The following is a 14,960-nucleotide window of genomic DNA, read 5'->3' on the forward strand; positions in this document are numbered from 1 at the left end:
AAAAATAATCAAACAGTGAGACTCGCAGTCACAAACACGCTATATCTTGAACTGATTGGGCTAGCTAGTTATTCTGAGTAGTGGTTGATTAGTAATATTATTGCAAGCTAAGTATGAAATTTAATATGCATGGATGGTTAGAGACTGGAATTTAATTTTTTTATGCGGTGCGCCATCAAGGACGCTGGTGTGGTGTGCCAATCAGAAAGCGAGTGCAAAGTCCATGTAATGAAGCTTGGACTGTACCCTAAACAAATAAGAACGATACTCCTTGAATTTTTCATCACCTTAGCCAATAATTCAGGTCTCATTGATGGTTTGGACAACGACAGCAGACGTAGCATGAAAATTATATTCAAAGGAAAATAAATATATTAAAAGGAAAATATGTGGCGGCCAAAATGCTCAGTGCCGAAAAGATATACTTCTTTTTTGTTGGCCAGTCAAGTATGTTTTCCACCCCTCAGTGATTCAGAGGCGTGCTGTTGACTGAGAAGCAGATCTCTTTTGCTACTTTTCTAGCTTGCTTATGTCTCCAACAGATTTTACCAAGGAATAATAATAATAATAATAATAAAGTGAATTTTAAATATTAAGTATAATTAAAAATGTGTATTTAAATTAATTTTATATTAAAATTGTGTTATAATATGTAAAATTAACTTTGCATGTTATCTAAATAAATTTTTGTTAGGACATTTGTTACGAGAATTCTTATTTGAATGTTAACTCCTTAGCCTTGCTAGTAGTGCTTATAAGAGTCATTATATAATATTAATCATTAATCTTTAATTGCATTCTTCTCTTTACCTAATTTTTAAATGTTCATACACTGTAAATAAAAAAGAAAAAATAAATAGTAAGACATAAAATATTTTTTTCCTCTCTAATATCCATGATTACTTTATAATTTTTTATTACATTTTTTCCCTGTCACCTCTCCAAGATCTACACACCCTCTCTTGATGTGATGAAACTATAATTTTTGGATATGAAATTGAAAAAAAAAACAAAACCTATATTTTTATAATTTTGTTTTACTTGCATTCCGTTTTCACTCACTTTTTTTTTTTTATCTATTTTTTATCACATTATTAGTTATTACTTTTTTTTTTCTCTTCCTTGTCACCAAACAACACTTTTAAGAAGTTTCAAAGTATCATCACTCCAATGGTCTGTTGGTTGCCAGGAAAATAGGAGGAAGAAAAGTATGTTTCTCTGCTTGGTTGGAGGCAAGATTAAAAGAAAGATATTTGTTTTTGGGTCCCACCATAAAGAAAAATCACTCCATTTTTTCAGGGAAAGGAGCGCAGGGAGGATAGGAGAAGGGAGCATTGCATGAATTATTTTTAATTTTATAAAAAGTTTAAATATAATTCAATTATTTTGTCACATTTTTTTAATTCATCTAAGCGAACTTTTTTTAATTATTTACTTATTTTCCTTTTTAACTCATCTAAATGTTAAATATTTTCTACTTTACTTTTACTCTATTTCTCATTTTTTCCCTCTTTTATTTTATTACTCTGCTTGACCTTGATCCAAATAAACTAAAAAGAAAGGAGAGCGAGGAGTGTAAAAATCAAATCTTGACCAAGGTAGAGTAGCTAACACAAAGCCAACCTCTGACCCTCACCTACCCAAGAACCACCTACCCGCCCAATCAAGTTCATGCACTAAGCCACTCGCCCCACACTGCATAACACTACCGACCCAAACCTCACATATAACACTTTTATTTATTTATCGTCCTAACACCCTCATATGAAACATATAAGAGCCGAAGACTAACACTTTAAATACACATCCATAGAGAAACATTGAATCAGCAAACCTCAGCAAAAGAAAAGAAAAAAAAAAATGGATTTCAGTACCAACGGCACTGAAGAGAGTGAACTCTACCACGCTCAAATCCATTTGTACAAGCACGTGTACAACTTCGTTAGTTCCATGGCTCTCAAATCTGCCATGGAGCTAGGCATAGCAGACGTAATCCACAACCACGGAAAACCCATGACTCTCGCTGAATTAGTCTCAGCACTGAAACTCCACCCCCCAAAAGTCAATGCCCTCCACCGCTTCTTGCGCCTTCTAACACACAACGGATTCTTCGTCAAAACGACAGTGCCGTCAACGAACGGTAAAGAAGGAGAACGCGAAACGGCATATGATCTGACTCCACCTTCCAAGCTTCTAATCAGAGGCAAGTCAACATGCTTAGCACCCATAGTTCGAGGAGCACTTCACCCAAGCTCGCTTGACATGTGGGGCGCTTCCAAGAAATGGTTCACTGAGGAAAAGGAACTTACTCTGTTCGAGAGCGCTACAGGGGAGAGTTTCTGGGACTTTCTGAACAAAGACTCTGAGTCTGACACGTTGAGCATGTTTCAAGAGGCCATGGCCGCTGATTCTAGAGTTTTCAAGCTTGCTCTCCATGAATGCAAACACGTGTTTGAGGGATTGGGTTCCCTTGTTGACGTGGGTGGTGGCACTGGTGGCGTAACGAGGCTCATCCATGAAGCCTTCCCTCACTTGAAATGCATTGTCTTTGATCAACCACAGGTTGTGGGTAATTTGACAGAAACCGATAATTTGAGTTTTGTTGGGGGAGATATGTTCAAGTCCGTCCCTTCTGCAGATGCAGTTTTACTCAAGGTCCGTATATCTATCCTTTCATTTTAAATTAAATTGAATTAATTAAAATATGTACATAAATTAAGCTAAATTACATAATTTTTATTAATGAATTTGCTTATTAAATTTGTGCCACTGTATTAATTATGGATGGAATTTCAATTTTTGTTCTTTTGCAGTGGGTTCTTCATGATTGGAATGATGAGCTCGCCCTGAAGATATTGAAGAACTGCAAAGAAGCTATTTCGGGGAAAGGAAAAGAAGGGAAGGTGATAATCATAGACATAGCAATTGATGAAACAAGTGATGATCGTGAATTGACTGAGTTGAAGTTGGACTACGACTTGGTGATGTTGACTATGTTCAATGGAAAAGAAAGAGAAATGAAAGAATGGAAGAAACTCATATACGACGCCGGATTCAGCAGCTACAAGATTACCCCCATTTGTGGTTTCAAGTCTCTCATCGAAGTTTATCCTTAATTTATTATAGCTCTTGTATTCAATGTGTGCTACGATTTCAATAAGTTTCTACTTAAGAACCAACTCAATATAGTGTTTATTTCTGCATAATCGAGATCTTTAATTGTGACCATCTGGGAATGGGAAGATAAGCTCTTGTTAATTGCTGAGAAAGTCAAATCTAATTAAATTTTAGCGTTTGAAAGAACTAAAGAAAAAAAAAATGCTTACTGAGTGAGATACTCCCACAATTCAGAATATTTCTTCCCTTCTTCCACTTATATTGAAATTGGAAGTCTACTGGACTATATTATATAATAAAAAATTATTGATGTTTATAAAAATTAATGTGTTTGTAAAAAAAAGATTAATTATTTAACAGAAGACTTTTTAAAGTCAATATTTTATATCAAAATACCTGCACATTAAATACGATATCATATAACTGTACTTATTTTATAATAATAATAATAATAATACAGTATAAATATTATTGTTTAATGTAATAAATCATGAACTAACAAAAATTAGTTCAAATAACAAACAGTTCAGTATTATTTAAATAAAATTTTAAATTTTAATTTTTTTAAAAAAATTAAATAATAAATTTATCTATCATATTTATGTGAATGACTTTAAATTTGAATTAAATTATATGAAAAATAAAATTTAATAAATCATGATTGTTCGAAAATGAGACGCCGATATGAAAGGAAAACGACAGCATGTGGGTAAATGTATGGATACGATATAGCGCACAACTAATTCAGTGTTACTTATACCCACTTAGACTGAGGTCATTTTTATAATATATATTTACGATATTTTCAAATATTATTTTTGGAATTTAATTTTTATTGTTTTGTATTATATTATTTATTTTATCTCTCATTTAATTATATAAAATGTTATAAAAATATTAGCTAAGAATAGATTTTTCATTTACTTAATTAGATTTTAATAGAATAATTGATGAAACAAATAAAAAAAAAGCGCCATGCGTCATATATGTTTTGCTCGGAAATACAATCAAATCGAAAACATTTTGTCATCCAAAAAGATAATTAAAAAAAGTATTTTTTATTATATGATATATTTTTATTGTATAATAATAATAATAATAATAATAATAATATATGATATTACATTTATTTTTTATTACTTTTCGATTTACAATTTTTTTATGATAAAAGTGGATGACCAGTCAAGAATGGCGATTTCATGCCTTGTGTTTCAGTTGATGGCGACATCAAACACTGTTGTCTTCTTAGATAATGATATTCTAAACTTAAAATAGACCTTTTTGGCACAGAAAACATAGGATAGACTGAATTTTTTTTATCATTTTTACGAACCTCAATTAATTTAAACTTTTTTTCACAGTTCAATTGTATGCATTAAATTTAATAAATATATTATTTTTATTCAATTTTTCAAAGAGTTGACAAAATTAATTAAAATAACATTTAAGTACGATTAATTTAATCATTAGGTATATAACATTTAAATATGATCTTGGGAAATTGCATCAATTCTTAGCGATATAAGGTAGTCAAAGAAATGATGATTCTCTACTGCTATGGTATCTAGACTAAAGCTCACAGTTGTAAGTGGCATAACCGTTCATGACTCACATTTGATTAGATCTAAAGTAGAAGAACTTCAATATGCCATCATCCCCAAACTGGAAACAGCCTCCTCAGTTAATGAAGTTTATAAATTCATGTATAAGCCTTTGGTGTCAAATGTGGTACATTTCATTCACTGAAAAGCAACTTATTGTCAAAAAGTCTACAACTAAAGCTGAACATATAATTTTAGTCGAGTTAATATGGATCAAGTCGCTTCTAAAGCTTTATCTCTCACTTCATTCAATTTCAATAATTTACTTAGACAATTTAAATGTAGTTCAATTCATTGTTAATTTCTTTTTTTCATGATGAAAGTGTATTAGAACCTATACAAACTCAGAATTGCATTGTAATTAAAAGCAAACTACATAATGTCTTTAGTATATCATCTATCATGTTGTGAGAAAAGGCATAATCTAGACTCAATGAAATTGTTGCCTTTAAATTTTACTAATCTCTTCACAAAGGCACTGCATCCTCGATTCTTCTCTGCCTTCTTTTCTAAGCTGAGTCTTATGGTATCTATAAGCCCTTGTGAGGAGAGCCCATAATCAATTCATAGACTTTGACCCAGTATACCACTAACACTCATATTACTTGAGAGTTTTGATATAACATTTCAACTAATTTTGTCAATGCTCACTTGATATATATAAAAGGATGTGTATGCATATATAGAAGGAATATTAATATATTTTAGTATAATATAAAATCATTCATTTTCTTAGTTTTTTACTTTAATTTTTTCTAAGAATACCGTTAAAGTGTAACAAAGAATACTATAACGAATAGTATTTGATTATAGTTGGTTTAGTTAATTTCTATTTATGATAATATATTCAGTTGTATTTTGTTATTCTTTCCGGTGAATACTAATTTTTGCCTCCTAGAGATTACTTCCAATTTTTTTAAAAATAAAATAAAGTAAATTCGTTTTACGGAAAAATAAAAAATTTTGGAAAAGAGAGAGAGATCGATTCCATAAACGAAAGCCTTATACTGTGCAGGCTCATACTCAGTAGTAAGAACCAATTTTAGGGTTTATACAAAACGCTGAATTTTTTATGTTTTGTATAAATCCTAAATGACTCGTATAAATACACAAGTAAAATCTAAAAGGTGAGAAGAGCTTTTAAAAGACGAGTAAGAAATTGAAAGAGCGGCAAAATCTTTTAAAAAAAAGAGAGAAAAGGGGAGAGAGCTTTCAGAATGGAAAAGGAGACGACAACCATTTTGTTTTAGAGAGGGAGAACAAAATTTTTAAGAGAGATAACAAATGTCTTTGAGAGATTTGAAAAAAAGAGAAAAAAGAATAACACAAAGCGAAAGAGCATACAACTAGAGGGAAGAACAAAAGAGTAAAAAAAGAAATTAGATACCAAAAGAAGATAAAGAAATCACATTATTTCAGCTATTTCATAATCTTTCTTTATCGTTTAAATCTGGAACTTGTACACTGTATTAAGGTTTTTTTTTTTCTCGCTCACAAACACAAGTGTCATTATTTCACCATATTTTGAGTTTTTGCACATGAACGAAGTAAGATAGAAACCATTTAATAAAAGTCCTTAGTCACTTTATCAAGTTTGGTTGTCCTTTTTTTTTTTTTTTTTACAAATATAGATAACTCATTTAGGATAATTATAGAGTTCATTTTTTTATTATTTAGTAAAAAAGAAAACATAAAAAATAAACCTTTTTTAGTTTTCATTTATTTATTGATTATATTTTTTTTATTTATCTTGAGTTTATTTTAGTGAAAATATTTTTCTTATATATATATATTTTTCATGTTACTTTATTTTATTTATTTTCATATTATATTTGACTCATATTTTTGTCTATAAGATTTATCTCTTTCTCACTAAAAGCTTTACAAGATAAATAAATAATATAAAGATAATAATAAAAATTTTCACAAAAATTATTAAATTTTTACTTGTATCTATTTCATTTGTTTTTTTTTTTTTGGGGTTGTTTGTTTTTTTTATCATTTTCTTTATTATTTTAGAATATTGATGTGATGTGATGTTTTGTCTCTATTTATTTAATGAATATGAAATATATTTTTTAATTAATTTATTTTATTAAATAAATAAATAATATAATATGTTTATCAATTTATAATATTAACGTGTAATTTTTCTACTGCTATGTGTTATAAATTAATAAAGCTTACGTGTACCTACATTATCGAGGCTTTATGCAAAATTAATTTATCATATATTATTAAAATTTTAATGATCTTAATAATCAATCAAAACATATTCTCTATAATTATTATTTTACTAATCAGTCAATTTAAATAAAATTTATTTTATTAACACAATAATTTATAATGCTAATTGCTAGAACTTATGTGTATCAACGTTATCTTATGTTTTATACAACATATATTTATCAAACAAAGTTTTAATTGTTTTTTTATTAAATAATTTTTAATCAATTCAAATATATTTATTTATTTATTTTATTAAATAAAATTAATTTTATATTTTAAATTTTTTTAAATCATACTTCTTATTTAATAAATTAAACAACCAATCTTTTCTTCATTTTATTATACAAATTTTTGTAATATTAATGTGTAATTTACATTGTCTTCAATGGTCCAATAAATTATAAAATGTTTATGTATAGCTTATGCTATCTTAAATTTCTTTCAACATTAATCATAATCAAAATTCAAATTCAAATACTTTATTTACAAATAAAATATTTTAATGATTTGCAATATAGTTGTGTGATCTCCTTTCACCATCTGTATTTATTTCTTGTAGGGTACATGTATAACCATGTTATCTTGTATCATAAACATTATAATTTTATGAAAATAATTTTAATTTTAAAATAAATATTCTCTTACTAAATTGAATTTAATCAATTAATTTTGTAATTGTTTAGATAGAACTATATGACTTTGAGTTCTCCATTGCACTTGGAGATACGTAGAAGCAGGAACCGAACCCGTTAAGTCAAAATAAGGTATTCATTAACATTTTAATAAATAATTTATCTTCGTTTAAAATTAAAAATAATAATAATAATAATTGTTTAGGTGGTTAAATAAATATTTTTTAAAATTAAGATGAATTTGCACAATTAATTTAAGGTAACCGTTTTTAAACGGACGTTGTAGAGTGCTAATACCTTCCCTACACGTAAATGACTCCCGAACTCATTCTTAGTTTTAAATATCATATTATTTTAAACTTTTTCTAAAGTTTTCTAATAAACTTTGGTGACAATTCCTCTAATTTTTTAGAAAACATTTTTTTTATTCCTAAAAGATATTTTTTTTAACTTTATTTTTTCGCTATACTGTTGCGACCATCCAATTGTGACAGATGACGACTCCACTCGAGAAGTCTTTTAGAGAGTCAAGCCTTTAATAATTGATTGTGCAAATTTGTTTTATTTTGTTTCTACTTGTTTAATCCCTTTCTTTTTCTTATTTATTTGAATTAATTGTATTATGTTTCTTTTATTCGTGCATGTATTTTGTGTATGAATTGTGTAATCTCGTTGTATACTCTTATTGATATTGTTGTTAATCCTAGGATAAATGACTATTGATAATATGTGATATTCTCGTGTTATTTAATTTTTGCAACTTTTTATTTTTGTTGAGTTGATAAGGTTTGTATGCTCCCTCACACACTACCACTTACACATTCATCACACACTTTGAGCGAAGTCCTATACCTGGGTCTGAATATACCTAGGATTAGAGGGGTTATGTAGCGGTGTCATTTTGGATGCACTTCATATTTGGCTATCATGAAAACCCTAGCTAAAGTTTGATCTTTTTCTTGATGTCCGGCATCTAGTAGACTTTCTACTGTTGTGGTCAACATCAAGGATTGGATCTTAACTCTAGTGACCTTTTACGATTACAAGCCACATTTAGTGAGTTTTTACACATAAAAGAAAGTCATAGATCTTTAAGTTAGACCCTTTAAGTGACCCAAAATAGGACACAAAGGGAGATTTTTCCTTATCTACTCTTTTAGAAGTCATGTGAATTATTAGATATCTAAGTTGTTAAATAAAGGAAAAAGAGAGAGATTTTACCACATTTTGGAACAATATTAAAGGCTAGTGATTCACATGATTCTCTAAGTTAATTTTCCTTACATCATCATCATTTCATATATCATTGCATATAATTTATTTAAGTATCATGCTTACTACCATCCTTGTGACACTTGTAACAAATTTAAAGTTGGTTTTGAAATAAGGTTAAGGATGACAATTTGCGTATTTCTTGCATCATTACATTGTCATATGAAGCATTACCTTTTTAAGTATCAATTTATATTTATCAAAAAACTATATATTCAAAAAGAATTTAAAAAAGGTAATGATTCATATTTTTCTTGCATTATCATCGTCATTACATATTTGTCTCATTAATATAAAAGCCTAGTGGATTATTGATTCATTTAGAATTAATGTTGATTCTTATATGGACGTTTATCTGTTTAGAATCAATATTAATCCTTATGGCCACTAGGATCCTATGTTAATGAAACAAATATAAGATTTGAAATAATTTCTCATCATTTTCTTTTTATTTATGGTTGAGAATCACAAAGTTATTTGAGTATTCAAGAAAATGAAAATTAATGTGGGATCAAGTAGCACTGAGGTGAGATTAGTCTAGTTGAGAAGAAAATTGCATCTAAAAGTTAAAAAGGCTAACACTGCTAGTTTGAGAGAGTTTGGGAAGAAGCTGAAGACGGTCCAACAACTTACTTTAATGAGAAGGTATGGAAATATTCTGAGATTGTTGAAAGTGAATGTGTAAGAAGAGATCATAACAGCGTTAGCCCAGTATTATGATTCCCCATTAAGATGCTTCACCTTTCTAGATTTTCAGTTGGCTCTGACTCTAGAGGAATTTGAGCATATTTTGGACCTGTTTTGGAGGGTCAACAACCATATTGTCCTCTAGAATATCATGCATCTCTTCCGACTATAGCCAATGTCTTAAGGATCCATCCAGCAGAGTTGTAACAAACTTATCAAGAAAGACATCAGAATAGGAGATTCATAAGAGAATTTCTTGAGCAACATATGTATAATTTGGCAGAAAAAAGAAGATTGAGAGACTTTCATGGATGTCATAGCACTCACCATTTATGGCATTTTTCTTTTCCTTAATCATGACAACTTTGTGGATTTAGCAACAATAGATGTGTTTCTTGCATGCAAAAATTTATCTGAAAATTTTGTCCCTGCAATACTAGCTGATTTAGCAACAATAGATGTATAATTGTGTTATCTTATATTATAAATATTATAATTTTATGAAAATAATTTTAATTTTAAAATAAATATTCTCTTACTAAATTTAAGTTAATCAACCAATTTTGTAATTTTTTAGATAGAACTACGTGGCTTTGAGTTCTTCATTGTACTTGGAAATACGTAGGAGCGAGAACCGAACCCGTCAAGTCAAAATAATTTTTAAAAGTAATTTTTTTAAGGTATCTATTAATACCTTCTGAACTCATTTTTTGTTTCAAAGATCATATTATTTTAAAGTTTTTCTAAGATTTTCTTAAAATAAATTTTGATTGCTACTTCTCTAATTTTTTAGAAAATATTTTTTTTATTCCTAAAAGATATTTTTCTTAATTTTATTTTTTTAGTGTACCGTTATGATTGCCTGATTGCGACACTTCGTATATAAATAAGTTCTCAATAACTTGTGAATTAATCAAGAAAGCTATTCGATTTAATTCACTAAATGATTCTGCCAAACTGTGTGATATATCTATGCATTTCATAAGTTCTTTTCTTTCATTAGGTAGTTTGTGATACCTTTCAATTCTATATAAAATTATTAATAATATAAATAATAATATAATATATAACTGTATAATTTACTCCTTCATTATAATATAATAAATTTATTATAAGATTCGAATTAATTAATCTTATCTTTAAGGCAAAATAAAGATAATTTACTGATGTTAATTTAATTTAAAATATAGTATAAATTTAGTTCATCAAAATTTTTAAAAAAATCACTTTATATTTATTTTTCTCTTGAACGATAATTTAACTAATCAAAGAATAAGAAAATGAAAAGCACTCACCTCATCTACAGTGGTTTTCATCAATAATTGAAGTAAACATGAGAGAAGTGACTATTAATAATTAACAAGTCATTTAAACGGACAAACAACTAACTAAACAAAATACCCAAAAGATTTGGGTAGAGCCGGCCAGCCTTAATTTGCCTTACAACTATAAGTTTGCGACTAAATTGTGTTTAAAATGAATCTTTCTATATTTAATGGGTTTACACACATAATTAAATGGATTAATTATCCAGTCAGTAAATATGTGTTTAATAATAAGATAGCTTCTTGGAGAAAAGGTGTCGCTTACGCTTTGCTAGGGTTTCAATACCCTCAGGCCCTGGCTTGACGGGTGACGACAGACACAAGATTCTTCAACCAAACCACAATGACAGGCTTCTCTCTCAAGAAGCCCTTTGTTTCCAGAGTGAAGACGGGATGGAGCGTTCGGAAGGGGAGAAACTTTCCAGCGAGGAGCAAAATCTGGTGGATCGCAGCAAGAAAAAAGTCAAAATCGAGACCATAGGAGTGTCTGAGAAGGACAAAGTTGTTCAACATGTAGAGGAGAGCTCGGAGGATACTGCGATAAAGGTGTTTTCTTCCCAAAATCCTCTTCCTCTTATTTTGTACAAAGATAAAGTACTAGAATCTAGGGATTTTAATATGTCTCTGGGTGATGAGGAAATTGTAAGAACTGCTATGAAAGAACTTAATATTCCTCTATTAGAAAATGAAGATCAAGAAATAATGTTTAATGATTCCCAGGATATTTGTCCTGAGATTAGGGTTCCTCTAGACGACTATGAGTTGTGGTGTTCCCCATGGAAGCTAACTTTAATTGTTAAATTGTTAGGTAGATCAATGAATTTTAACTATCTGAATCAAAAGTTAACAAACATTTGAGGTAAAAATGGAACGTTAAAAATCTTGGATCTGAATAATGATTTTTTTCTTGTCAAATTTGATAATAATAAAGACTATAAATTAGCTTTGTTTAATGGACCCTGACTTATTCTTGACCACTATTTGTTGGTCCAACGATGGAGGCCTTTGTTTAGGCCAAAAGACCAAGAGCTTAGGAAAATTATTGCCTGGGTGAGGATTCCTGATCTCCCCTTGGAATTGTATAATGATAAATTTTTATGGCAAGTGAGATCTTGCCTGGGATCTATGTTGAAAATAGATTCCTATACTTCATTGCTCTGGCGGGGTAGATTTGCTAGGATATGTGTAGAATTATACTTAAGGAAAACACTTATCCCATCCTTTATGGTGCTAGGCCAAGAGTTTAAGGCGGAATATGAGGGCCTGCACCTTATTTGCTTCTCTTGTGGAAAGTATGGACATAGACAAGAGCAGTGCATAGATATTAGGCAATCTTATAAAATACCCACTGCCTCAATAGAAGAAAATGATGTCTTTCCCCCCCCCCATCCTAGAAACAGTGAGAATAAGAGTGAGGATCACCCAATAGGGAATGAAAGGGAAAGTCAGGGTAGCTATGGTCCTTGGATGCTAGCTAAGAGGCCCATGAAAAAGAAGATAGGACAGTCTAGGATGAATGGCCCTTCAAATTATGAGGATACAGGTAATGAGCATAGTTCGGGATCACGTTTTAATGTATTAGGCAACAAGGAATCCCAACTAGGAATGGAAAATGATAGTAGCCCAATAAAGTTGAGTATACAAAACACAAAGATGGATATTGTACCTGAATCTTCTAATAGTACTCTCTCTCAAACTAGATATAATAATAAGAATTATATTAAACCTAGTACCCATTCTAAGAAGATAAATAAACCTAGAATAACTCCAAAATAGGAAAGACCATATAGGAATAAGGTGCCTCCCCCCTCAACCTGAGATTAGAACAGATTGCGTAGATGGTGAGACCACAACTGATAATCAGAAGAATAAAGAAATTTTTTGTTTAATGAATCAAATCCAACATGAATTAATTCAGCAATCAAATGGAAGTAAATCGTTACAAGACATTCTAGGCATAAGCCCTAAGAACCTTTGGCCACAAACTGATAAAATGACTCCTAAGGATAAGTCTCCGGATCCTGATAATCAGAATAACCTAATAAATGTTCAAGCACAGGAACAGGATAGGAATGAGGGCCTTAAGCTAATAGAGTGTATTCCTAGTTCTTAGCATCTTTCAGTTGCTATCTAAATTTTTATTCCTTTTAATGAATTGTCTGTTTTGGAAATGTAGAGGAGCTGGAGGAAAATCTGTTTCCAGACTTGTTAATGACTTAATTTATATTCATCATTTGGATTTCATAGCTCTATTTGAACCAAGAGTTAGTAAAGATAAAGCTGATAATATTATTAATAAATTTAATTTAGATGTCTCTGAAAGGATTGAGGCTATTGGTTTTTTTGGGGGAATTTGGTGTATTTGGAATACTAAAAAGGCTAATGTAAATATTCTCCATAAAACTAAATCAATTATTCATTTAACAGGTAAGTTTCATGTTTATGAGGAGTGGGTTCTTTCATCTGTTTATGCTAGTCCCCATGAGAACTTACTATCTGGGTGTTGGCAGGATCTTATGAAATTTAGTGTAAATATTCAGTCCCCTTGGTGTTTAGCTGGTGATTTTAATTCTGTTTTATATGAGAGGGAAAAGGTAGGGGGTCGACATGCAAATCCTAACTCAATTAGAAAACTAGCCGATTGTCTTGATTGTTGTGGTCTGCAAGATATTGGTTTTAAAGCAACCCCTTTCACTTGGCAGAGAGGTCAATTAAAAGAAAGATTAGATAGGGTTGTGGCTAATGATGCTTGGCGTAACTTATTCTATAATAGCTCTGTAATCCACATTCCTATTCCCAAATCTGATAATGTGGGTTTATGGTTGAAAATTAGGGGTAGGAATGCCCCTGTAAGTAATAACAAAACCTTTAAGTTTTTAGCTCCTTAGCTGTCTCATAGTGACTTTCTCCATCAAGTCCAAAAGGCTTAGATTAGATCCAGTTCCTGGATAGAGAATGTTCATAGGTTTAAGGATAACATTTCTGATTGGAACCAAAATATCTTTGGTAATATTTTTAAAAGAAAACGTAGTATTTTCAGTCGCATGGAAGGTATTTCTCGGCAACTGGCTGCTGGGAATAATCCATATCTCTCCAACCTAATGGATTCTCTATGGCAGGAATATTGTTTAATCCTTGACCAAGAGGAATGTTACTGGTTTCATCACCATAAAGTGAACTGGCTCAACCTTGAGTACAGAAATACTAGGCTTTTTCATAAAGCTGCTCAGATTTGTAGGCATAAAAATATTATAGAAGCCCTAAAAGATAACAATCACAGGTGGGAATATAATCTTATTAAGCTTGAATTGTTAGTAATCCAATATTTTCAAACTCTGTATCATGACCCTCACCCCTCTGACTTTCATCTTGATAGTACATCCTCTTTTACACCTCTCAGGGAGATGGATAAGACTAGATGTCAAGCTCCTGTTTCTACCCAAGAGATTAAAACTGCTTTATTTAGCATAGAAAATTTCAAATCTCCTGGACCTGATGGTCTACATGCTTTGTTTTTTAAAAATCAATGGCATCATCTTACTCCTTTTATTTCTGATTTTGTAATGGATATTTTTAATAATCCTCATCATATAGTTGATGTTAATAATACGGCTATAACTCTTATTCCTAAAAATGATTGCCCTGAATATGTATCTAATTTTAGACCAATTTCTCTTTGTAATGTTAGTTATAAAATCATCACTAAGATCATAGCTAACAGATTAAGGGATTCTATGCCTTTGCTAATTTCTAAAAATCAAACAAGTTTTGTTCCGGGCAGGTAAGGGATAGACAATTCTCTTATCCTTCAAGAACTTCTGCATTCTTTTAATAAACTTAATTGCAGCTCTGGTTTTATGTTATTGAAATTGGATTTAGAAAAAGCTTATGATAAGATTCGGTGGAATTTCATTTTGGATACTCTCACTAAGGCTGGACTTGATAATTCTCTGTCTAATCTCATTTATGAATGTATTTCATCTTCTTCTATGTACCTAAACTGGAATAACAAACCCTCCAAAGTTTTTAGGCCTTCTAAAGGGATCAGGCAGGGAGATCCTCTTTCTCCCTACCTTTTTGTTTTATGTCTTGAACGG

General features: G+C 30.3%; 1 protein-coding gene across 1 annotated transcript; it reads left to right on the forward strand.

Annotated features, from left to right (window-relative positions):
- The first annotated feature begins 1,792 nt into the window (after positions 1-1,792).
- Positions 1,793-3,233, forward strand: LOC113858334 (isoflavone 4'-O-methyltransferase). Its single transcript, XM_027490931.1, has 2 exons — positions 1,793-2,655; positions 2,814-3,233. The coding sequence occupies exons 1-2, from the start codon at positions 1,861-1,863 to the stop codon at positions 3,114-3,116; spliced, it is 1,098 nt and encodes a 365-aa protein (XP_027346732.1). The 5' UTR covers positions 1,793-1,860; the 3' UTR covers positions 3,117-3,233.
- Positions 3,234-14,960: the final 11,727 nt, after the last annotated feature.

The sequence above is a fragment of the Abrus precatorius genome, unplaced genomic scaffold, assembly GCF_003935025.1.
Source record: "Abrus precatorius isolate BTA unplaced genomic scaffold, Abrus_2018 Scaffold2, whole genome shotgun sequence".
In the NCBI taxonomy this organism is placed as follows: Eukaryota; Viridiplantae; Streptophyta; class Magnoliopsida; order Fabales; family Fabaceae; genus Abrus; species Abrus precatorius.